At 39.8% G+C, this 26,414-nt stretch overlaps 1 protein-coding gene across 1 annotated transcript in view; it reads right to left on the reverse strand.

Moving 5' to 3' along the window:
- The window catches only part of HDGFL3 (HDGF like 3), a 78,789-nt gene that overhangs the window by 21,934 nt on the left and 30,441 nt on the right, over positions 1-26,414 (reverse strand). The window contains exons 2-4 of the mRNA XM_082736210.1: positions 7,189-7,265; positions 920-1,058; positions 424-582 (exon numbers count right to left, since the gene is read on the reverse strand). Of these exons, the coding sequence (XP_082592336.1) occupies positions 424-582; positions 920-1,058; positions 7,189-7,265 (375 nt within the window). The remainder of the gene's footprint in view (positions 1-423; positions 583-919; positions 1,059-7,188; positions 7,266-26,414) is intronic.

Genomic DNA, 26,414 nt, shown 5'->3' on the forward strand with positions numbered 1-26,414 from the left:
AGTTATTATTTGCACAGTCTTTAAAGCAGAAAGACAGGTTAGGAGTAAATCATTCTCTTTGCATAGACTTGTTGTGAATGGTACCGGGTCTCCTATATTCCTAAATTCTTCCAAGTTCATCTGGAGGTTCCTATAGGAGGCACATCTACTCTTGTACACTTGATGCACACATTACTAACTAAAACACACATTACTAACAGTCCTTCTCTGAGAAGCGGTATTTTCAGTGCCAGATCAGCCCTGAAGATGCCCTCACGTCTAAGGTTACCTGACCTATCCCCCTTGGCTATCTTACTGTCTCTGGAGGCAGAGGTCCACAGAGCTAGGATACTTCCCTGCACCCAAGGAATGAATTAAGAATCATCTAAAACCTTAAAGAACATGCATATAACATTAATAACAATGGAAAAGGTTCTCAGTCACCTTTGAAGTGTAGGACTTTTTCCGTTTTGAGCCTGCTTTTTCATTCTTTCTTTTGCCTTTTCCATCTTCTTCTACTCGATCGCCTTCCTCCTCACTGCTCGCATCTGCAGTGTTCCCGCCTTCTCCCTCAGTTTCTGAGGAGCTCTGCTGCTGAATTGCCTAAGAAATAGCAAGATATTGGCTAATTACATTTTTGAAAAAAATAGTAAAGAATACTGACTGTGAAAAGAATCATTCTATTTTAACCTGAAAAGGTTCAGCTTACTTTTAAGATTTTCAAAATAAAGGACTGTCAATTTCAATTTTTCCATGACCACTTGACTTGAACCCTCTTGGGTAACAGAATTATATTTAATCCAAATCGTTACTGGAGCTAAAAAGAATTCTGATTTCAAATAGACGGAGGGTAACTACCAGTACAAAGGACATGTAAGAAAGACCCCAAAGAGAGTTAAAAACCAAAGAAATGAGATCTAACAATGAAGCAAATCATTACCTGGTACCCAGTAAACTTCACTCCTGGGTTATTCTCTATTTCCCACAATCCTTCATTAAATCCTTTCCGCTTGTTTGACTTTCCAAACTTGTCTTTGTATTCCTTATATGGAAAAAGGTCTTTCGGACCTAAAAATGCACTGTAGAGATAGATTAGAAATAACATTGATACTTTGACCTTCAAATACAAACTATTTTTAATATCAATATCAACTAAGGTGTCACAGTATATTTCAGTAAACAAATTAAAAGTATAAACCCTCTGAGTTGGGTACATATCATAAAACAGTTTACATTTACATATATAAATATATAAGGTGCCTGAGTGGCTCAGTCGGTTAAGTGTCTGACTTTAGCTCAGGTCATGATCTCAGAGTCCTGGGATCGAGCCCCATATTGGGCTCTTACACTCAGCAGGGAGTCTGCTTCCTCCTCAATCTCTCTCTCTCTCTCTCTGTGGCACCCCCCGCCCCTGGCTTGTACTCTTGCTCTCTCTCTAATAAATACAATCTTAAAAAGTTTATAAATATACTTCTAGGCAGAAAAAAATGGCCGGCTATATAGACCAGCAATTCTAGACCATGTAACTTGGATTTTACTTTTAAATTAGCAATTTATTTTTTGTTTTAAAACTTTCAGTTACACACGTAATTTTAAAGATGTCCAATGCTGACCACTTATGTCAGCACCTTAAACTAAGACTTATTTATGTTAATCTTCCATAGGTAAGGGTTTTATGAGATTTACAGTAAAAATACAAACACTGGTTTTAAAAAGTGACTTTAGCTTTATATAATCACATTAGTATATTTATTCACTATTATTTCAATAAATTAAAAAATCATTTCAGTGATTAATGAGGCACAAACAAAAAAGTCAGATGTAACAAACATAGAATGTTATGCAATTTAAGCCTTTTTAAAAAAAATTAACTTATTTGACAGACAGAGATCACAAGCAGGCAGAGAGGCAGGCAGAGAATGGAGGAAGCAGGCTCCCTGCTGAGCAAAGAGCCAGATGGGGGGCTCGATCCCAGGATCCTGGGGTCATGACCCAAGCTGAAAGCAAAAGTTTTAACCCACTGAGCCACCCAGGTGCCCCTTAAGCTTTATCCTAATTTAATCATAACCAGAAAAAGAAAATGAGTTTGGACAAATCCTGGGGCCAGCTAAGAGATCTGAGCATTCAGATCAGAGTCTGCAGTATCACTGGCAACATATCAAGCTGGTGAATGAGACGGGAGAGGCCCACATCCTGGCGGGACACCCAAGAAGCTTACATTTCAAACTGAGATTCCGAGACCCTTCTGTCCGACAGACCGGACAGACCGAACACCCATGAAGGGTCAGGCCCTGCTGCCGTGCCGTGGATTCTGCAGGGACAAGCGGATGAGCACCTCTGCGCTCAGAGGGCACACGTGCTAGGAGGGCGAGCAGAGTTTGGACAGACACAGGGAGCAGAAAGCACAGTACCATGTGCCAACATAAAGAATGCAGAGAAGGGGGATGGCCAGGCTGGGGGTGCCATGTGGTCACTTCAGAGACACGGATCGCAGAAGGCCTCCCTGGCCCGGGAGGTGAGGAAGCAGGCCGGGCAGTGTTCCGGGTACAGGGGCACATTTAAGGAAGAGTGAGTATGACAGGCCCCGAGGTGGGAATGCCGACTGTGCTGAGGAAATGAAGAGGCCGGCGTGGCTAGAGTGAGAGGAGGGCCGAGAGGGGACCAGCCGGGGGCACAGAGTACGTGGGGCCTTGAAGGCCGCTATCGAGGCTCAGAGTCAGATGAGCAACCATGAAAGGTCTGTGAAGACACGTGACAATTTGTGTTTTAATAGCATCATTCTGGCTGCTGAGCTGAAAAGAGACCGAAGAAGTGGGCACTAGGGTAGAAGCAGGGGGACCCATCGGCCCCCGGAGTGATGACAGTGACTCGGGCCAGGGTGTGCGGGGTGCAGTGGCCGAGGGGCTGCTGGATTCTGAACTCATGCCCGTGAAAGAGCCGACGTGACTGTTACTGGGCTGGAGATGCCATGTGAGAGAAAGGAAGGAGGTGAGGCTGTCTCCAGGGTGCCAGGCTGGGAAACGAGACCAGAGTGGCATGTACCGAATTGAAGGGCTTTGGAGAGAACAAGACTTGAAGGCGAAGAGCTCAGTTTGAGATGTTAAGTTTGAAAACCTGGTTTGACATCCAAGTGAGGAGGTCAAGTCGGCAGCTGGAGACGTGATTCTGGAACTCAGAGGAAAGCTCTGAGCTGGAGATATCAAAGCTCTGAGAGGTGTGGTAACAGTGTACTGTCGATCTTTATCAATGCCATTTTCTGGGCCATCTTCTCGGGTGCCCTCCCTCATCGGGAGCTTTGTACTATCGCTTGATGCCATCTCTCAATAAACTTTGTTGCCCACCAAAATATATATATATTTTATACATACATCTATGTGTATTTGTGTATGTATGTATGTATGTGTACACACACACACAACATACTCCATTTTCTGACTGGGTCTTAGTACTGATTTCCGCATTACCTAGCTGATCAAAAACTTTAATTTGACAAAAATATCTGGGGAAGTTTTCTTACCCCAACCACCAAAACTCCCTTGACCAATTTTAATTGCTTGGTCAACATGATTCTATCTCACTGAATCCAGACATAACTTATTAGGTTGCTGGACATTTTAATCAAAGTCACGTCACAGTCTTGTGTGACAAATGGAACATGAGAAAAGAAATGGACTTTAGGTATGTCCGTCTGACTTTCTGAGAAGTCTGTCAGGCCTTATTCCACTACGGTTTTGACCTTCCTCCAGCAACGGACTCCCAGTGTAGGAATTAGCTGTGGGTGAGGCAGCAGAGGGCCCATGAGCTGCTGCTGCTAACCAGAGCCTGCTTGTGCTCTTCTGAGGCAGGGCTCATGGGTCCAGTAGCCGTCACAGCTGTGGCCACAAACAAGAGCCCTGAAGGAACTGTCTTAAAACAACGTATTTTTGACACACAACCTCGTTTTCTCCTAGATTACAGAAAGATAATTCCGCACATCAAATTTTCTCCCAACTGGTTAGCGACTCCACAGGCTTCACAAGTCTTAAAGTATGGGCCAGGAAACAAAAGCGTTCACAGGTCCATGTTCTGCGAATGGTTTCCCTCCAGGCTAACGCACCTTGAGAAGTGTCCGAACTAAACCTGCTGGGCTGTTACACGGCGGAGACTGGGGGCTGCGACGACCTGTCTGACTGGGCACCAGAATAAATTCAAGGCGATGTTCTGAGGAAACCTCTAGTCTGCTTGGGGGTGCTCCTCTGGCTGAACAGCACACAGCTTTCTTGTGAAGTTCCTCACCTTTCCTATACTTTTCCCTCTTTCTTTTATGTCTTTTTAATTTAATTTCAACCCACAGTGATTATTTTAAACACTGACCATTGGCAGGCACCGTGCCCACGGGAGTAAGCCACCCCACGCCCTCTCCGCCTCCGCAGAGAGGCTGAACACTGGCTATGGGCCAGGCATACAGCCACAGGCTCGGGGCACCTAATACCCAATACACAGTCTGCTGAAACTTGAACTCACAGCTGGTTTTGTGAAGTTCATTTTCCTCTAGATATTTAAGAATCTACCTCTGGATGATCAAACCAGCAAAAAACTCACATATGGATTGTTTGATACTTCTCCTTGGTAGCACGTTCACTGAACTGAGGTCTGGAATGATGCCACTGGCTTCCATTAGGGATGCTGTAAAAAACAGCGCTGTGAAACCCTTCACACTGTTCACTGGAATGATCCTATTACATTCACCAGCAATACACCAGGTGGCAAGCTCCTAGTTCTACAGTGCATTAAGGAATGCCTAGAAAATGTTTACTAAGTAAATAAAAGTGACCACATAATGTCAGTAAATGGTTGATTTGTCCTATATGGTGGAAATGTGATAATCTTTTTTATTAAAGCCTGCCTGGTCCCAGGGATACGATACAATCGTTTGGAAATAGGTCCTAGAGAAAAAGCACAGTAATGGTATCGATGTAAACTGGAGACAGGAATGGAGCAAAGAGAAAAATATGTGTCATAAAGCCCTTTGTACTTATTATAGGTAAAACATTAATCTCTAAACTTTCTAGCAACCTCTATGGAAGAAAACCTATGGTAATGGTGCATAGTATGTATGCAGTGTCTTTTTTTTTTTTTTAAGATTATATTTATTTATTTGACACACAGAGATCACAGGTAGGCAGAGAGGCAGGCAGAGAAAGAGGGGGAAGCATGTCCTCACTGAGCAGGGAGCCCAGTGTGGGGCTTGATCCCAGGACCCTGAGATCATGACCTGAGCCGAAGGCAGACGCCTAACAACTGAGCCACCCAGGAGCCCCTACACAGTGTTTTTTAGATAAAAACAAAAGAAAATAAAACCAACTTTCTGAAAGAAACAAAACTATGTCTCACATGAAGCCAAGAAATAAATATGTCTTAAGGGCCTTCAGTCTCCTAACTAGCTCTCTTTCTTTTTTATTTTTGTTTTAATTTTTTTAAAAGATTTTATTTATTTTTATTGAGAGAGAGAGAGGGAGCATGAGTTCAGGGAGGGACAGAGGGATATGGAGAGAGAGAATCTCTAGCAGACTCCACGGTGAGCACGGAGCCCAATGCAGGGCTCGATCTCACGACCCTGAGATCATGACCGAGCTGAAATCAAGTCAGACGCTCAACCAATGAGCCACCCAGGCACCCCGTCGCTAGCTCTTTCCAGGTAAGAATGAAGATGTCAGAAAGGCACAGACCGCAAGCCGCAAGCTAAGAAGTTCGTGCCTGAGTCTACTACTTCAAATGAACACAAGGGAGGGCTCTGAACCTGACGACTGTAAGAGACAGTGTTTAGCTTTCCCCCACATCTGCAGTTCCTACTCAATTATGTCCTTGCTCTGACAGACCACAAACATTTCCATTGTGTCAAGACTGTCAACCGTCTCCTAGTATCTACTGTCTTCTTTCTTTTTATTAATGGATTACTCCTTCCAATTATTTCCCCATTAAGAGTTGCCCTGCTGGTGGCCGATTTCCCAATTCCTGACAGTAACACGTGGCCACGTGACCCAGTCTGTGCCACTGCACTGAATGCAAGTGTATGTGATACAAGCAACTTTCTTGTCATTTCCTTACAAAGAAGTTACCTGTTCTTCATGTTCTCTCTTTTCCCCTTCCTCTACCTGTAAGATGCACAGATGCTGCTAAGCCCTGTTTCGTTTGTTTGCTTTTAAATAAGCAGACAGGGGGCGCCTGGGTGGCTCAGTAGGTTGAGGCCTCTGCCTTTGGCTCAGGTCATGATCCCAGGGCACTGGGATCGAGCCCCGCGTCGGGCTCTCTGCTCAGCGGGGAGCCTGCTCCCCCCCCCCCTCTCTGCCTACTTGTAATCTCCGTCTGTCAAATAAATAAATAAAATATTAAAAATAAATAAATAAATAAATAAGCAGACAGGAGCAACACTCCAGGCAATGACAGGACAATGTGACAGAAGGAACCTGGGTCCCTAGAGCAAAGTAGTAGTCTACTCACCTCTGTCTACCTGCCTATCCCTGGACTGATTCAGAGAAAGAATTTTCTGTATTCTTTAAGACACTGTATTTTGAGGTTCCTTTATTTAGCAGTTTGGCCTGTATTCTAACCAATGCAATTTAAAAACCTTATTAAGGTGGTATGTTTGCTTCAGGGTTCAACAAAATTAAAGAGCCTGAGAAAACATAACTTTGTTGTACAATTTATAAATGGATGAAGTTTCTCTAAAAGGAAATGTACAAGAGCAATAGAAGAAATTTACTGAGAGCGGTAAGGAGATACCTTAGGACTTAAAAAGTGTCCTAAAGGAGATTCTGGGTGATGTCCAACATTTACATAGAAATAACATTCAAAAGCGAAATCAATGAAAAATCTTCACATTAAGAAAAATACATTATTGGGGCGCCTGGGTGGCTCAGTGAGTTAAGCCTCTGCCTTCGGCTCAGGTCATGATCTCAGGGTCCTGGGATCCAGCCCTGCATCAGGCTCTCTGCTCAGCGGGGAGCCTGCTTCCCTCTCTCTCTCTGCCTGCCTCTCTGCTTACTTGTGATCTCTGTCAAATAAATAAATAAAAGCTTAAAAAAAAAAAGAAAAATACATTATTAACCTTGGTAATTTTATATAATTGTGATCCTTTTAATAACATATAAAATGTCATAGAACAGGTATAAGATCTTAATTTAGTAGAAATTAGAGTTGCTGAAGCTTTAAGTTGTTTTGTTGACTTACGTTTCATGGGTGCCAAAAAAGAAGATAGGATACTTGTTTGCTGGGGGCTTCACAGCTCCCTCTGGGAGTTCATCAATCTGTTAAAAATAAACTTAGTTATTAAATATTCAGTGAAATCATGTAAAATAACATAAGCATGATATAAACATTGTTTTGATAATTTCAAAATAAAATTATTCTAATCAAAATCCCAATAGTTTTTCTTTTTTGAATCTTACAAATGATTCCAAAGTTCCTACTTGGCCCACCATGTGGAGAGTAACACTGTAAATTGATTATAACCATTATAATACATAACCAGGAGCCAAAACTACTCATTTCCTTTGACTCGACAGAACTGCTGCTGGGAATCTGTCCTAGAGAAATAGTTAAAAAGAGTAGTATTAAGAACAAAAAATCCAAAAGATGCATCTTCTGGAGATGACAGTGAATTTTTACACACACACATCCCCCACACCCCCAGAAACATGTGCTGTAAGATAAAGAATTATTGTGAAAATTAACTCATGAAATATATTGTCATTAAAAATTATCATCTCTTGCCTGGGCTTTTGCAAGTCTCTCTTACCACCCATTTAAGCTAGAATTACCTTTTTAAATTTCATTTTATTTTTTAAGTAGTCTCCACCCCAGCGAGGAGCCCAATATGGAGCTTAAACTCAAGACCCTGAGATCAGGACCTGAGTTGAGATCAAGAGTCTGATGCCCAACTGACTGAGCCACTCTGGAGCCCTCCTCTTTATTTTTATTTTGAAATATTTTATTTATTTGTCAGAGGGACAGACTGAGAGACAGCAAGGAAGCACAAGCAGGGGCAGCGACAGGCAGAGGGAGAAGCAGGCTCCCCACTGAGCAAGGAGCCCAACACAGGACACAATCCCAAGACCCTGGAATCAGAACCTGAGCCAAATGCAGATGCTTAACCGACTGAGCCACCCAGCTGTCCCTAGAAACCTTTTTAAAACAGACATTTGATTATCTCACTTTCTTGCTTCAAATCCTTCTATAACTTTTCATTGCTTATAGCATTCTTAGCTGTGCATATGAAACCTCTGGAACTTTAAAAAAAATATACTTCGGGGGTGCCTGGGTGGTTCAGTTAAGCCTCTGCCTTTGGCTCAGGTCATGATCTCAGGGTCCTGGGTTCAAGGCCCACATCGAGCTCTCCTCCCGCGGCCTGCCTGCAGCTCCTCCTGCTTGTGCTCTCTAATAAATCAATAAAATCTTAAAATATACATATTGCATACACACACACACACGCTTCAGTCCTCCCCCAGGGACTTACTGATTCCTACATATAGCCGGGCTTGAGGTCCTCTAGTAAGATAAAGTTAAAACCCTTCAGCTATTATATTCTTATACATCCATAATTCCTTACAGTGTGTCAGGAAATGGTCCTTGCCTCACAAATCTCCATCTGCAGCCCCAGCTTTGCCTCTGAACTCCTATGACTCGGACAGGATTACACGGACCTGCAGGCAGGAGACTGCCGAGGTCTACAAACCACTTCCATTCACAGGTCCTCCAAGCAGCTCAAGCTGAAGGAAGCCTATGAAGAGGAGAAGGGGCCCAACTGCAGTTCAGAGAGCAAGAGGCAGGGTGTAGGGCCTGGTCCCCCGAGGAGCTGTGCAGGCCCCCTCACTCACACACGGCCTGGGGAGGACACCAGCACATGCTCACCCGGAACCGGAGGAAGCTGTGTCAGAACAGACACCGTGTGTGTGGAGGAAAGGGGAACTTCGAGTCTAGAACATGTAAAGTCCTGCTTCTGATTTAAACTGCGACATCAAAGGTATCACCTCATCTCTTGGGGCCTTGACTTTCACATCTATAAAATGAGGTGGTTGCACTTGGTGACCTCTCGATTTCCTTCAAGTCCTGAAATACCATGGCTTGTCTAAAACGGAACTAACTTCCCTTGAATCTGTTTTTCTTAATCTTAATTATTGGCATAATCTGTTACTAAGAAAGAAACCTTCATCTTTTTTTTTTTTTAAGATTTTATTTATTTATTTGACAGATCACAAGCAGGCAGAGAGGCAGGCAGAGAGAGAGAGAGAGAGGAGGAAGCAGGCTTCCTGCTGAGCAGAGAGCCCGATGCGGGGCTCGATCCCAGGACCCTGAGATCATGACCTGAGCCGAAGGCAGAGGCTTTAACCCACTGAGCCACCCAGGCGCTCCAAAACCTTCATCTTTTTATTATCTCCTCAAGCCCCATATTCAGTTTTTCATCTAATTCTCCCAGATCAGCTCCGGAAATGTCTCTCAAATTGACCACCACTCCCATTAATAAATTTAGTTCCCTGAACAAGCTCTCATGATCCTTCAACAAGGCCGCTATAGCACTCTAAGTATCTCCTTGTCTCCAGGCTTCCCCCTCATCCCACACTGTTACATTCAATACTGCCCTACAAAGACAGTTTAAAATGAATTAATTTATTATTTATTAATTATTATAATATATATTATTATAGACTATATATTATATTATAATATATATTATAATTTTAAAATTATCATTATTAATATAATTCACTAAACATTCAATAATACATGTGTGTGGCAATATATGATAAAAACCATAATTTTATGGGGCAACTGCGTGGCTCAGTAAGTTAAAGCCTCTGCATTTGACACAGGTCATGATTTCAGGGTCCTGGGATCGAGCCCCGCATCAGGCTCTCTGCTTAGCAGGAAGCCTGCTTCCCCTTCTCTCTCTGCCTGCCTCTCTGCCTACTTGTGATCTCTCTGTCAAATAAATACATAAAATCTTTTTAAAAAAACACACAAAATTTTCCATCTTAACTATGTTTAAATGTATAGTTCAGTAGTAACAATATTCATTGTTGTGACATAGATCTCCGGAAAGTGAATAACTGTATTTTTAATGGACCAAAAAATGGAACTTAAAATGGAAGTACATGTTAAATATGCGGTGGGCATACTGTTTTGTCACTCTTATAAAAAAAACTGAAAGCATACAATTTAAAAAGAAATCTTTTAAAACCTTCTTTCCAACAAAAATACAACTTTTGGTTAAACTCTTCTTTTGCTATAATGTTACATAAGCAGCATCTACTGCAGAGGTTGCAAAGTGATGGCCCTTGGGCCATTTTTGGCCTGAAAACAAATTTTGTTTGGCTCATACAGAGTTTTTTGCTTTTTAACTGAATTAGTTACCAACACTTTAAAATGGGAAGATTCACATTGAAATCCACGTTAATAGCTTCTGTCAAAAAAATATAAAAGACGTGGATAAGCAAGAATTCCCACAAGGCGACAGTTTGCGAACATTTTCAACGGTTGCCACCTTTAGACAAAGTATGTGCCCTCAAGTGTGTTTGTTACATGCCCACCGCTTTCTAGATAATGTAAATGCTTGTGTTCCTTATTTATATTGTTTACCTGGCCCCTTGGAATATTTGAGTCTGTGTCCCTGTAATAAATACTGTCAAAAATAGCATAGCTGGCCTTACCACCAGGAAGCTGTTACTCACTGCATTTTATTGAGAATCTTTGTTTTTAACTCTTTTGAAAATTAAAACGTTGGCAATTCTGGAGTAACAAGTTGTTCAAGTAGATACATCTTCCTGAACTAATTAAAAAATGTACCTCCCAGGCACTCTTTTTTGGCTCCCATAGTGAACGGCAAGTGGCTACAGTAGGGCTTTATCTTCAGAGTTTGTTTTTCTCTGTTTCTGTTTTCCTGACTTTGTACTTTGTTATTTTTACTTTTGTTTCTGGTTCTTGGCTATGTTTGGTTTTGATTTTGGTCTGTACACAGCCAAATGTTATGCCCTATTACAGGATGATGGTGACCGCTTGCCTTTCGGAATGACATGGCAAAAAACAATCTGGTGTATTAGTCTTTCCGTTTGCAGAAGAATGTCTGGCTTCTATTAGAAAGAAGAAAAGCCCTTTGGAGACCTAGATCAGTGAATGTGTGTGCTCTGTGCCTCCTTTAACCTGGACCTGAACCTGTAGACCTGAAGCCACAAGCTCTCTGTGTTTGTACTTGACAATACAAACCCCTCCTTTTGTGATTTTGAAACATTTTTCTACCCAGAAAATGGTCTTAACAAATTATATATAATTTTCTTAAAATAAAAGAGCTCTTTTCATTGGTTTGCAGATACTAATATGACTTACAAAAATGTGATATAATGGAAAAATAAATAAAAATACACATATTACATAAACATAAGGTTTCTTTATATTACATTCATATATAATATGAAGGAATATAAAAGCTAAGAATCCTCAGGAGAAAAAGAAGTGAATGTACAGTATGTTCAATATGGTAGCCTTATTGTTCTTTATTCATTTGTCTGCTTTGATCATTAGAGAGACACTCAGGGATGTCAGTTAGAGACCAAGCCTCTACACCTTGAAGTCTACAGGTCTACAGCCCTATGGGAGGAAGGCAACCTCTTATTTCCTAGAAAACCTAAGAGTTTCATCCGTGGACCTTCACCCTTAGTGTTTCCTGGGGACTCACTAGAAATGCTAGTTCTCATTCCAGAATCCTAACCAACTGACTTAGACACCTTGGGAGTTAAGCCCAAGAATCGAATCAATGTTTTAAGAAGACTCCAGCTGATTCTGAATTACACTGTAAGATGTTCCAGCCTCTTGCTGTGGTTCCTGCGGGTGGATTGCCTTCATTTCTTGTGATTAATATGTCTCACTTTTTCTGCAGGACTTTTGCACTGAGACTACAAAAATGCACCAATGCAGGATTATTTTCCTAATGCTTTAAAATGTCGACATTTCTGTTTTTTATTAAAGGAGTACTGTATTATGTTCAATGTGGTGACCATCTAAGAAAAAAATCCTTCTCACAGAAACTGATAGGTCAGAGGCATCTATATAAAAAATCCAAATTTAAGTAATCAAAGTGAACAAATCAGACTGGTGATAATTTTGGTGTAAAAACAACTTTGTGTGGATCTAATCATTGTAGAATGTGATATAAGCAAATGTTTTATTTTCTTAAGTAAAATCTGGGTTGGTTTCCTAATGAAGACACTAATTACATTGGAACTTCTTAAACAGGTCTACTGATATCAAGCTAATATTACTTCCATATGATGTTAAAGATTAAGGAAAACGTAAATGAATTATATTCCTGACAAGTTTTTCTATATCAATGGTAATATATTCTGTGGTATGTTAGATTAAACATAATTTCCAAAAGTTAACTTAAGGACACTGGACTAGTATCATATTGAATTAACGAATGGATAATCTTTGTATCCTTGAATAATTTCTAAATAAAATAAAATACTGAAACATTGGTAATGATGTGTAGTTTTAAAATATATAGAATGTGAACTTTTATATGTTGTGTGGTGACTATTTTTGCTAGTCTAAGGAGGCAGAGAAAGGATATGTGTGCTATGTTTGCCTGTGAGCATTGACGGTTTGTTAAAACACTTATATACGACAATAATCCCTCAAGTTATCTGACTCTCTATGAAACAGAGGTTAGTTACTTTGGTTAAATTGTAAATAATGGGGTGGTGTCTGGGTGGCTCAGTTGGTTAAGAGTCCGCCTTTGGCTCAGGTCATGGTCCCAGGGTCCTGGGATCGAGCCCCATGTCAGGTTCTTTGATCAGGGGGATTCTGCTTTTCTCTCTCCCCCTGCCTGCTGCTCACCTGCTTGTGCTTTCTCTTTGTCAAATAAATAAATAAAATCTTTTTTAAAAATTATGAAAAAGGGGATTGAGACTACACTTAAAAACAATCATGGCACAGAAGTGTAACCAGGTAGGCAATGTAATGGGATGTGTTTTGCTTTATTAATGGGAAAAGATTAGTTTTGTACTTGAGGTCAAGTATCTGGGTTGTTCCAGCATGTGGGAGAGGATTAAGAAGGCTAAAACCAAATATTCAAGGAATACTGAAAGCTACAGGTTTGTAGAAAGGAAAGTTTACTTGTGTTGGGACAGTATACTACAAATAATCTAAAAATATGCAATGAAATATTAAAATGTTGCCAAAGCTGGTGCAGTTTGTTCTTCTTTTTAATTGAACTATAACTGACATACAATATCCTATTAGTTTCACATATACATCATATCAACACTGTTACATATTATGAAATGATCTCCACAGTAAGTCATCAACTGTCACCACACAAAGTGACCATAGTGACTCTCTACCTGGTGCTTTACATCTCATGACTTGTCACTAAGTTTGTAGCCTCAATCCTCTTCACCTATTTGCCTGCCCCACCTCCACCCCTCCCCACTCTCGTAACCAACAGTTTCCTCTATCTATGAGTCTCTTCAATTTTATAAGTTTCTGGGTTTTATTCATTTGTTTTTTAGATTCCACATAAAAGTGGAATCATATGGTATTTGTCTTTCTCTGCCTGACTTATTTCACTTATCATAAAACCCTCCAGATCTACCCATGTTGTCACAAATGGCAATGGTTCACTTTTTATGGGCAAGTAATATTCTACCATATACATACACTGCATCTTCTTTACCCAATCACCTATTGACATACATTCTTCCATATCTTGGCTATTCTAAATGATGCTACAATAAACAGGGATGCATAGATCTCTACAAATTGATATTTTCATTTTCTTTGGATAAATACCAGTGGAATTGCTGGATCGCACAGTATTTCTATTTTCAGTTTTTTGAGGAACCTCCTTACTGTTTTCCATAGTGACTGCACCAATTTACATTCTTACAACAGGGTATGAGTGTTCCCTCTTTTCTACATCCTTGCCAACACTTGTTATTTTGTCTTTTTGATATAACTGGCTCATTTTTTATTCTTATTCTTAAGACTAAAAAGGGTGAGCTTATAAATCCATTAATATCGAATATTTGTTAAGATAAAAAAAGAAGTTGGCTTTCTCTGTTAAAATAACAAATTGGGTCTTGGAGTATCCTGTTCCTAACAAGATGTGGTAAAAAAACAGTATTCTCAGAATAACTCACGTAGCTAGCAGAGATGCTGTATTTCACTAGACTTCCTAGTGACTTCCTAGAATTTATACTGTCATATCCTTAAATTTGTTTTTAAACAAACAAAAGTTCCTTGCTAAGGAATTATGGTTCTTAAAACAAAAAACAAAAAAACTGGATTACCATCTTCCATGTTCACTTAAAACATTGTTTCTTTAAGTCATTATTCATTATTTTCAGAAATATAAGTTCCTATCTTAATCAAGGGATCAGATCTTCTCTGAGAACTCTCGTGATGCCGCTGAGATCAGAGTACTTCCAGGAAACAAATTCTGCTCAGGCCGTGGTGTAAGACCTGAAGCTCAGTACTGCCAGCCCTGCAAGTGATGAAAACAAGGCAACCACACTCTTCCATGGGAGCCCCACTCTCTTGATACTCCGAAGCCCACCTCCCACTGCCCCGGTTGTTCACTCTACTCCTCAGTGCAACCCCCACATGGCACGCGGTGTCCTCTTCCTTTCGGGTGGGAGTTCATGTAATTAATAAGCTGCGGCCTAGTTCGTCTGTGCGGTGATGTGTGTTGAGGCATTCCCGTAATCATACGGTGGGAATCCCTCTCTCACCAACAGGGTGAACAGGAGGGTATGAAAACCCTGGAACCAACATTAGGGGAATCTAATCAGGATACTAGGGGTCAGGGGTTCCACACTGGTAGCTTACTGGTTCTGTTCACTATAGTCCATGCAGCAGTCGGGGGTTGGGGTGCAGGGGTCCTAAGAGCCCGAAGGGCAGGCAAACATACTCAAGCTCCCTCCTTCGGCAATGCCTTTTCTCTCAGAAGTGCCCTTGGCCCATTCCCTTACTTTGTTCAAATCTCTGCTCATACACTACCTCATCAGAGAGACTTCCTTACAACCCAATTAAAAATAGCACCTCTCTGGGACACCTGGGTGGCTCAGTTGGTTAAGTGTCCACCTTCGAGGGCCTTGGGATCGAGTCCCACATCAGGCTTCTTGCTCGGCGGGGAGCCCGCTTCTCCCTCTGCTGCTGCTCTCATGGCCTGTACTCACTCGTACACGCTCTCACTCTCTCTCTCACAAATAAATAAATAAAATCTTAGAAGAATAAAAAAGAATATAATCTCTGTGCAGGGGAAACATGTTCTTTACACAGTAGCCCAAATGCCTAAAACAGTGCCTGATACATGCATAATAAATACTCCTTGAGGACCAAGGTTTCCTTATTGACTTAGGACATGAAGAAGCCTACACTTGCACATAGAGAAAATTACGGATTCCAACTACGACAGGGAAAAGAAAGCATATCATGGAGCACTTTTAGTAACAGGTTACTAAGAAAAAACTATTCTGAGGTTATAGTATAAAGGAGTCTCTATGCTTAAGAAAAAAAAAAATAGGAATGACAAGCAAACTTGTCTCTGAGTATGCCAATAAAGATCTGAGGAGCTAGCAGAAAAGAAAAATGAAAAGAATAGAGAAAAAAAGACTATTTTAGGTATCAAAGTGTATACAATGAAGTTAAATTACAGAGGGGAAAAAAAAACTTGTGATGTTACTCTAAAAATGGCTTTAGATAAAGAGTTCTACAAACGAGTCAACAGATTTACTGCAGGGTAAAATGAGAAAAGCACATTACAGAAAACAGAAATGTGCACAAGATAAAGGGGAAAGAATTCTTAAAATGTGGCTATATTTGGCTCGATAAACAGGTTATTCATCAATTTAATATTTGAAAATAACACTCTGTTAAAGAATCACAAGCATGACTATACGGAAATCATTCCCAAAATAACAATTCAAAAAAATCTCTAGAAAAGCAGTCCCTAATAACTTTAAGTATGTAAAAACCATCACTTCTTAGTTGATAAGAGCAATTTCATAGACATGTTTTTTACTCCACAGAACTTTGAAAACCTTGACAATTTTATCTTTAAAAGAATTATAAGTGGGGCGCCTGGGTGGCTCAGTGGGTTGAGCCTCTGCCTTCAGCTCAGGTCATGATCCCACGGTCCTGGGATCGAGTCCCGCATCGGGCTCTCTGCTCAGCAGGGAGCCTGCTTACCCTCCTCTCTCTCTCTCTCTCTGCCTGCCTCTCTGCCTAACTGTGATCTCTCTCTCTGTCAAATAAATAAATAAAATCTTAAAAAAAAAAAGAATTATAAGTAATTTCGAGAGGTCGTGATATACTCAGAATGCAGGGCTTGTAACCTTGTGGTAGACTCTCTAGGGGGCAGGCTGGACAATTAACCGCAGACCTTCACTAGCACTGCTGATTCTGGAGGCGGGGCATGTGCTGGGTATTAACTCATCCCTCTTCCTCATGGTACACCTTAGGGAAGGCTAGTCTGACAACTGGAAAAACTCGGGTTCCAAAAAGGAAGGGATTTGGTTTATGATTGTCATAGAAGATCTTCATTTAAGCCTCCAGGCCCTCTTTCTTTTTAATTTCGGAAGTCACATTTTAAATTGAAATGTCTAAAAAGTTGGCCTATTCCTTCAACTCTCCCTCAGTCCCCACAGTCTTCTAAGCAACTGTCCACATGGGTTCAATTTTGAAAAGGTATGAAATACACTTGTTTTTCAGGTTTCACTTTTACTGAGGTAAAAATTTATATATATAGTGAATTATACTGATCTTAAATGAATAAGAATTTGATACATCATAGACCCATATAATCCATCCTAATCAAGTATATAACATGAAGTCAGCTCAGAAAGCCTCCTCATCTTCCCTACCAGTTACTGCAGCCCACCAAAGACAACCACTTCCCAGATTTCCGTCACCAGAGATCAGTTTTTATTTTTAAATTTTAAAAATAAAATTTTAAATTTTATTTTAAACTTATTTATTTTAAAATAAATTTTAAACTTAAAATTTAAAAATAATAATAATAAAAATTTTAAAAAGGGAAGAAGTCTTTGTTATTGGCCTTTTCTACTTAATGTGTTTTTGTTGTTTTTGTTTTTTAAGATTTATCTATTTATTTTCGAAAGAGAGAGTGTGAGAGAGTACAAGTACAAGGGAGAGGCAGAGGGAGAGTGAAACTCAAGTAAAATCCACACCAAGCTTGGACCCTAACAGCGGGCTTAATCCCATGACCTTGGGCTGAGATCATGACCTGAGCCGGAGCCAGCAGTTGCCTGCTTAACCAACTGCGCCACCCAGGCACCCATTTAATGCGTTTCTGAGATGACTTCATATTATTTAAGTAGTTTGTTCTTTTATACTACCAAGTAGTCTTCCACTATACCCATTCCCCTGGGGGTGTACTGATGGGACATTTGTATTGTTTCCAGGTTTGGCTATTGTGAATGAAACTGCTATACACATTCTTGCACTTTTTTTTTTAAATTATATGCTTTCAATTCTCTTGGATAAATACCCAGGAGCATGATAACAGGGTAAAGCCTAGGTAAATGTTTACCTGTGTAAGAAACTGCCAGACTATTTTCCGAAGTGGTTACTGTATCGTATTGTTCTTTCAAACAATATATGAGAGCTCTCTGTGCTCCCCATCCTGACCGACACGGTTTGGCAGTACAGCCAGCCTTTCCAATTTCAGCCATGCTGTTCGGTATGAAGCGAAATCTATCGTGATGATCTTTTAACACACCGAACTGCCACAATACTCTGTGCACTGATCCAAGAGAAATCAAAGCACATGACCACACAAAGATCTGTACGAGGAGGTACACAGCAGCTTCACTCACAAGGGCCTGGCCTGAAAGCAGCCAGGCCTTCATCAGCAGGAGAGTGGCCAAGCGAAATGCAGTGTCCTCATACACGGGAATAATATTCAACAATCAACAAGATGTCGTGATCATCATACAATAACATGGATGAATCTTAAAAACATGTTAAATGACAGAAGTCTTACCATAAAAGAATACTGCGAGATGCCATTTACATGATGTTCTAGAAAAGGAAAAGCTACTTTATGGTGAAAAAAATCTTAACATTGCTAACTTCGGGGACTTAGGGATTGGAAAGAAGCGTGGGAAAATTTTCTGGGACAATGGCAATATCCCATATGCTGATTGGGATTTGGGTTATGTAGGTGTATAAATCTGTCACAATTCATCCTATGAAACACTTAAGACTTAGGCATTCACTGTGTATTAGTTTTCCTCAAAAAATGTAAATAAATGTTAAATTCCAGTTAATTATATGCATGCTGAAGTGTATGGAATTAAATTCTATGCAAATTAATTTAAAATACATAAAAAATAAAGTGGATTGATGGATAGAGAGATTGTTAGAAGGATAGAAGTGTGATAAAACCAACCTAGGAAAATGTTAACTGTAGGACCTAGGTTGTGGATATACAGTGTTCACCTTGTATTTTAACTTTTCTGTATTTTCAATATACTTTGGTAAAAATATGTAGAATGGAGATAATAGGAGGGTAGTAGACCAAGTTGGTTATATCCTTGTCTTTTTTTTTTTTTTTTAAGATTTTATGTATTTATTTGACAGAGATCACAAGTAGGCAGATATACAGGCAGAGAGAGAGAGGGAAGCAGGCTCCCTGCTGAGCAGAGAGCCCGATGTGGGGCTCGATTCCAGGACCTTGGGATCATGACTCGAGCTGAAAGCAGAGGCTTTAACCCACTGAGCCACCCAGGTGCCCCATATATTCTTGTCTTTTAAGATAGAAAGTCAACAGACACTGTCTAGTCAATAAATTTGGATGAGAAAGGAAACTGTTGTACTTCATCATAAACAAAGGTTGATCTGTAAAACTGTACATAAAATACTTCAGCTAAAAACAATTCAAAAAGTAAAACCACCAAAATGTCAATTACAGAGACTATACCAATTACACCACCATATGTGAGTCCATATTCCTGTATCTTCACTAATAATGGGGATCTCAATTTGCTATGTGAAAAATGGTGTTTTAATTTGCCCTTTCTTAATTATAGAGGACGTTGGACACTTTTTCATATGTTGAGTTATCTGTTTTATGTTTTCTATAAGCTGCTTTTCCAAGTCCAATACTCATGCTTCTACTGGGTTATTGATCTGTAAAAGCTCATTTTGTGCATATCTATATCTCAGACCTTTTCTTTTTTTTAGATTTTTTAAAAATTTATTCATTCAAGAGAGAGAATGAAAGAGATAGAAGGAGAGGGTCAGAAGGAGAAGCAGACTCACTGCTGAGTGAGTGAGTGCTTTTCTAAGTCCAATACTCATGCTTCTACTGCTGAAGGCAGTCACGTAACCAACTGAGCCACTCAGGTGCCCTCTCAGCCCTTTTTCTATCATACTCTACAAGTGTTTTTTATTCACTTATTATTTGTCTTGATTTCATCTGCAACACTTTTTTTTGGCCAGCAGAAATTCTTAATTTTTATATAGTAATATAGTAAAAGCTATTAATGTTTTTATTTAAGGCTTATGGGTCTGTATCTTGCCTAATAGGCCTTTCCTATTCCAAGACCACAAAAAAATTTTCTCATATTTTCCCCTGTATCACTTTTGTGGTTATACTGAATTATTTTCTTAAGCTAGAAATGTGCTCAACTTTAAGTGTGGGGAAATCAGCACCCACATAAATGATTACATAAACGAAATATAAATTGCTACAAACGTTTAAGAAGTGGATATGATTTCATATATTACAAAATTAAAGACACACATACCACATGTCTAGCAATTCTACTTCTAGGATCCAATCTATTCTATAGGAGAGCAGGAGCATGTAAAGATAAACAATCCAAGATGTTCACCGAAGTTCTGCCAAAAGAAGAAACAACTAACGGGCCATCAGTATAGAAATGATTAACTAAAGGATGCCGCAGCCATACTAGGCATATCCATTGCCAAGATCTGTATGTATTGACTTGGAAAGCTAGCAGCATTATCAAGGACAAGTGAAAAGAGCAAGCTGAAATGAGAAAATGGTAACTGCATCAAATTACGTGTGTGTGTATCTGCATCTTCCTATCTCTATCTATCTACAAATGCTTACATAAGCGTAAGAAAACATTAGGAAGGATCTATTGCCAACTATCACTGCTAGTTACATCAGGGCAGGAGGACTGGTAGTGTTACAGAATTACATTTCTGAAACTAAAAACAAACCAAAACATTATTTTCTAAGAGTAAATCAATCAAACTATAAATGCTTAGGGCTTGCCCCAGAAAGTCTGATTTCAAAAAAACAAGAACTGCAGAATGGAATTTTTATTGGGTAAAGAGTACTTGGACGATTAAACTTCTCAGACTCAGAAATCTATGTCAGCTGAAGATACTTCTTTACACCCACTGGATAGAAACAGCGTCTTTTCCCACAGCAAAGGGGGTTCAGCACAAGCCTCCAGTTCCAAACCCGGTTTGAATTCCTAGGAAACGGTATTTGTAGAACTTTACCCTTGCCTTCTGCATTTCCCCAGCAAGGATTCTTGGCTGGTTCTCCACCAGAGAAACTTTCATAATTACACACAAAGATTTAGGTAGCATGTTTTAATAGAAAGAGAATTTATTGCTTCATCCAGATCTTCCAAACCCTGCTTCCCCCACCAAAAAGCTTAAAGAAAGATAATTATGTAAAACAATATTTGGATACTTGTAAATCGAATTCACAAGACTTATGCCAATTCGAGCACATCTTTTATTTTTGGTGTCAATTTCATTGGGCTTTATGTTGTCAATATAAAGTGATATGCACTGCCTGCTTTTTTTCCCTTAAATTTTATTTTGCCGGATATAAATTACTGTCATCTTTCCGTTCAGTTCTGATAAATAGATCTTTCTAATTTGGGAGTAATCTTTACCTCCCATTATTTTGTGTTAGGTCGGTCTCTTACAAACATTATATTAGATTTTATTTATGGGTCTAAATGGAGAACATCTATGCTTCTAGTATAATATTTGGCTTTTTATGCCTCTTTTCTCTCTTCATATTTACCTTTATTCTATGAATTAAACTCAAATATCTCAATTTTAATTCTACAAGTGCCTCAAACATTTCGAGGACACTATTAAAACAACAGTAATTACATAATAACATTAAGACAATATTTACCTATTTATTCTAATCTGAAACCAAATAAGGTATCCAGTGCTTTCTCCTATCTTCTTCCCTTCCCTTTCTCATTATTAATCTTTCTGCCATCTCTTCTCTATTATGTTCCACTGTTTGATTTAATAAATTGGTAATCATTTTCCTTGTTACAATAACTATGAGCAATCACCCAAAGCAAATGCCTTCAAAGTATTAGGAAGAAAGCAAACAGCAGAAGCAGGATGTCAATACAGACTACCTGAGTGTCAGTTTTAGCTGCAGATCCAAGAATGTGGTCAAAATTCCTTGCAGGGGTACCTAGGTAGTTTGGTCGGGTGAGCCTTTGGCTCAGGTCATGATCTCAGGGTCCTGGGATGGAGCCCAATGGAGTCAGCTTCTCCCTCTCCTTCTGTTTCTCCCCCTGCTCGTCCTCTCAATCTCAAATAAATAAAAAATCTAAACCAAACCAAACCAAACAAAAACTCCTTGTGAACTTCAGTTCTAGCCAAAAAAAAAAAAAAAAGTTGGAGGTAAACAGAGTTGATAAAAGGCTCTCCTTTCCCCTAGCACCTTGATGTAGGGAAAAAAGCATCAACAAGACCACTTGGAAGCGCTTATGATATGTCTTCTAGAACTAGAGTCATAGAAGACCAGTGATTGACTCAAGACTAAGAAATCTTGGGAAAGAGCAGAGATTTGCTGGTAGTGGTTCTCATGGCAGACTGAAATGGGTGATGATTACACTGGGATTGGCTTGTACCCCCCAATTTTTTGTGGTTAAGGATGCAAGTTTTCCATATACCATTAGGTAGAGATAGATAGTATGGGGGTTGTCTTAAATCCTGTTCAGGAGGGCCACCTGGAGGTGAGGGGACCAAGCAGAAAGATGTCCAAGGAGGAGGGAGTTGTAAGTGACTACTCAAAAAAGAGATACAATCGCCTGTATCAAGAGAAGTGAAACTGAGATAATCCCAGGAATACTGGTGGTGGGATGGTAGGCTGCTTCTAAAATGGCTCCCAGTGATCTTTATTTCCTGGTACTCCTGGCCTGTGTACTCCTCTCTCAGGTGTGTGCTCATCTCGTTACTTTCTTCCAATGAATAGAATATGGCGAAAGTGATAGGATGTAACCTCTAAGATTGGGTTACAAAAGACTGTCACTTCCATCTTTTTGACTCTTCCCCTCTTGCTTGAAGGAAGCCAGCTGCTGTATTGTGAGTTGCACTGTGGAGAAGCCTGTACAGCAAGGTGCCAAGGGAAGGCTCTAGCCAATAGCTCGTGAAGAAATGAAGCCGTTGGGCTACTGGCGCATGAGGAACTGAATCCTGCCAACAACTACTGGAATAGGCTCAGAAGCAAATCTATCCCCGAGTCAAGCCTTAATGGGACTCTGATCTTGTGAGAGACATAGAGGTAGAGGATCCAGGTAAGCCATGTTTAGATTCCAGATCCACAGAAACTGTGAGATAACAAACATGGGTTGTTTTAAGCCGCTAAGTTTTGGAGAGATGTGTCATGTGGCTAAAGATAATTAATACTGGGTGGCTCTGAAGAAACTGCAAAAGAATTCATAAGCAAAATGATCAGCTGTACACACTTGCTAAGTCCAGACAGCATGAACAACCGCCCCACAACAGTCACAGTCAAGTAAGAACCTTCCTAACACCTTCTGCTCCACTTTCTGCCTCGGGGGCTGCAGGACGCTGGAAGAGCAGTGAGTATGTCAGGTCAAGTCAGAAAAAGTAGCTGACCCCTCCTCCTTCCCACTGTAGTAGGCCAACCTACTTCAGGAGTTAGAAGATTCTTTGGAAGGGCGAAATTTTGGCTTTAAATAAAGTCTGAACTTTTAAATTATCACACAGAACTGACCATACTCCTTACAGAACTTGGTTTGCTTTTGTGACTAGAACTGATCTGGGGGCTTTTCATTAGCAGAGAGTGACCAGAATAGTTACAGGACCTTATCCAAAGAAACAGGAACGATGCTAGCTAGCATCATAAAATGGCTTTGAACACAAGTAGAAGCAAAACAAAGCTTCAGGTAAGTAAAATAAGGCAAGATGACACAGCAGTTAAATCTCAGAGAGGAAGAGCAAAGGTGGGAGACCCGTCAAGATGAATACCAAGTAACGCATGAAGATAAGACAAGAGAAAATCAGCCAGGCTAGCCCCAATCTTCTGTAAATGGTACCTTCCCAACCCACAGGCTCCCACACTGCTCTAGAAGTTCACATAATTAATGACAGTCACGACGTCCATTTTAATCTCAATGTAAAAATCAATAAATACACTTACATCTATCAGAATGGCCAGAATCAAAAAAGACAAGACATAATAAGTGTTAGCCAGGATGTGAAGGAAAAGGAACACTTGTTCACTACTGGTGAGAACCCAAACTGGTGCAGCCACTGTGAAGGTTCCTCAAAAAATTAAAAATAGAACCACCATATGATCCAATAATTCCACTCCTGGGTATCTACCCAAAGAAAATGAAAACACTACCACGAAAAGAGATATGGCCCCCTGTGTTTACTGCAGCACTATTTACAATACATAGCCAAGATAAGGAAGCAAGTCAAATGTCTAAAGCCATAGATGATGACTGGATAAAGACACAGTAATACAGGCATCAGGCATTAAGACTCAGCCATAAAAAGAGTGAAATCTTGCCACTGTGACAACATGGATGGACCGGCGGGAATTATACTGTCAAGTAAGTCAGAGAAAAACAAATACTCTATGATTTCACGATGAATACAGAGAACAAACTGATGGCTGCTAGAGGGGAGTGGAGTCAGGGGGCGGGCAAAATGGGTGAAGAGGAGTGGGAGGTCCAGGCTTCCAGTTACGGGATGAGTAAATCACAGGAACACAAAGTGTTGCACAGAGAATATAGCCAATGATACTGTAATAGAGCTCCATGGTGACAGGTGCTCGCTACAGCCCCGGTGAGCCCCACATAAGGTACAGAGTGTCAAATCAATACGTGCACCTAAAACTAATGTCACATTGTGTGTCAACTATACTCAAATTTTTTAAAAAGCATATAATACATAATATTTTAAAAAATCAATAAATATCATAAATATTTTCTAAAACTGAACAGTATGAAAGTATCTTCATACCTATTGGACAGATACATACAGTAAATGCTAAATAACTGTGCTCGTGATTCAGATATTCAGTGAGGTTTATCACTCAACTGAACATAGCTACTTGTGGGTTTGACCACTAATCTGTTCTAATTTCTACTCTTAGTTTATACCCAAAACAAACTGCTGGTTAAAGACCAAAAGCTAAGAAAACAAGAGGAAGATGAATGTTTAACAGAAGTTAATGAAGGGAATAAAATGGAACTAATTTTGTAAATTTACTTAAAAATTATTCTTATGAAAATAAAAATAAAAAGTATTCTTTTGAAAATGGAATTTTTCAACATCAAGTTTCTCCATTTGAACTAGCACTGAAAGGAGAAAAAATGGCGAAAGTACACCCCAATTTAGCATTTTATTTTTAAAAAAGTTAATTATACTTTAGGATTATAATTTTGGTGACTGTCTTTCCCCATCTTTATATATAGGCACATACACTTGACATAAATGGGATATATCACGGAAACGATTTTATCCTGGGGATCCTTCTTCTTTTAAACAGAGATGAGTGTGTTTGAGTTTATTGAGTGAATGAATGAGTAGAGACTTACCTCCACAATCTCCCTCAGATTTACTTATCCCCAGACAAGAACTATCTAGAACTATGCTTTTCTCTACCTTCATACAGATACAAATGTATACACAGGCAAAGTTTTTCTGGAAAGAGGGAGACTACTGTGTTTCACACGTGTACACACAATGAGTCATATTTTATAAAATTGTCTGCATCATTCAAGGTCCTTGACTTCAACCAGCTGCATAATAATCCAATGACTGGATAACCTATAATCATTCAACTTTTCCCTGAGGGACTGGGCATTTACCCTATTTTTAGTGTTTTTACCCTTTAAAAAGGCTATTGTAAACATACTTAGATTTTTATGCACTGGTGCTTCTATTTCCAGGAGACAGATTTCTAGGAGTGAAATTGTTGGATCATAGATTAGAGATATTTTTCATTTTAATAGATATTGCCAGGCTGCTTTCAAAGAAGGCTGTAATAATTCACATTTTTACTAAGCTATGAAAACGAACTCCCTTCCAATCTTTGACAGAATTAGGTATTACTGTTCTTTTAAATTTGCATTTCCCTGATTAATGATGAGGTTAAGCATCTTTTCATAGGTGTACTGGCCATTAGGACTTACCCTTCAGTGAACTGCCTATTCAGATCATTTTTGCATTTCTCTATGTAAGACTGTCTTTTTACTATTCACTTGTGATATATTAACCTGATATCTGTAATTTCTATTACAAATATATTTTTCTGTTACATAACATGTCTACTGACCCATTTTCTTCTTTTGAGTTCCTGGACTCCACGGCTCAAGGCACCTTCCCCTTCTCCCCGCATTCACTTCTCGGCCTCCTTTCCTAGCTCCTCTTCTTTGTCTACACTCACCCTCCCAGTGGTCTCTTTGGACTCCAAGGTTTTGAATGCCATCTGTATGCTGATGAATCCCCTATTTCTATCCCTTGAACTCTAGACCTCCCTTCTGAGGGCTTCATACTCACATACTTGGGTGTCTAACAGACATTTTAAATTCAAGGGATCTAAGTACAAACTCTTAACCTTATGGCCCAACCTGCTTACATTTCCCAGGTGAGTATTTCCCTGGTGAGTAAATGGTATTACTGTCCAACCAGCTGCGCTCAGTAGAAAGTAAGAGGTCTTTATTGATTTACTTCTCTCCCACACAGATATATTTCATCTAATACTGAATCCTTCCGATTATAAACCCCCCAATATGTCACCGAACTAGCCAATTCCTTCTCCATTTGTTGCTGTCTCCCCACCTCTGGTCTACCACACCATCATCTAATGTCTGCACTTCAACAAAATCCTCCTAACTGGGCCCTTTGTATCCACCTCCCAAACCCCATCTCTGCCCCCAACAATCAATTCAGACTCTAAACATGATTCAGATTATGTCATTCTGCCCCAAATTCTCCAAGGACTTTCCATATTTTTTTAAAATCCTAAACTTAGTACTAAAATTGTAAGACCCTACATGATATGAATTTTGTCCATGCCCTTGAACTCCTCTCCTGCCCTCTTCCCCTAGTCCTGGCTCTTTATCGGACTCACACTTGGCTTCTTCAACTCCCTTAAA

This window comes from Mustela nivalis (genome assembly GCF_964662115.1).
Source record: "Mustela nivalis genome assembly, chromosome: 6".
Lineage (NCBI taxonomy): Eukaryota > Metazoa > Chordata > Mammalia > Carnivora > Mustelidae > Mustela > Mustela nivalis.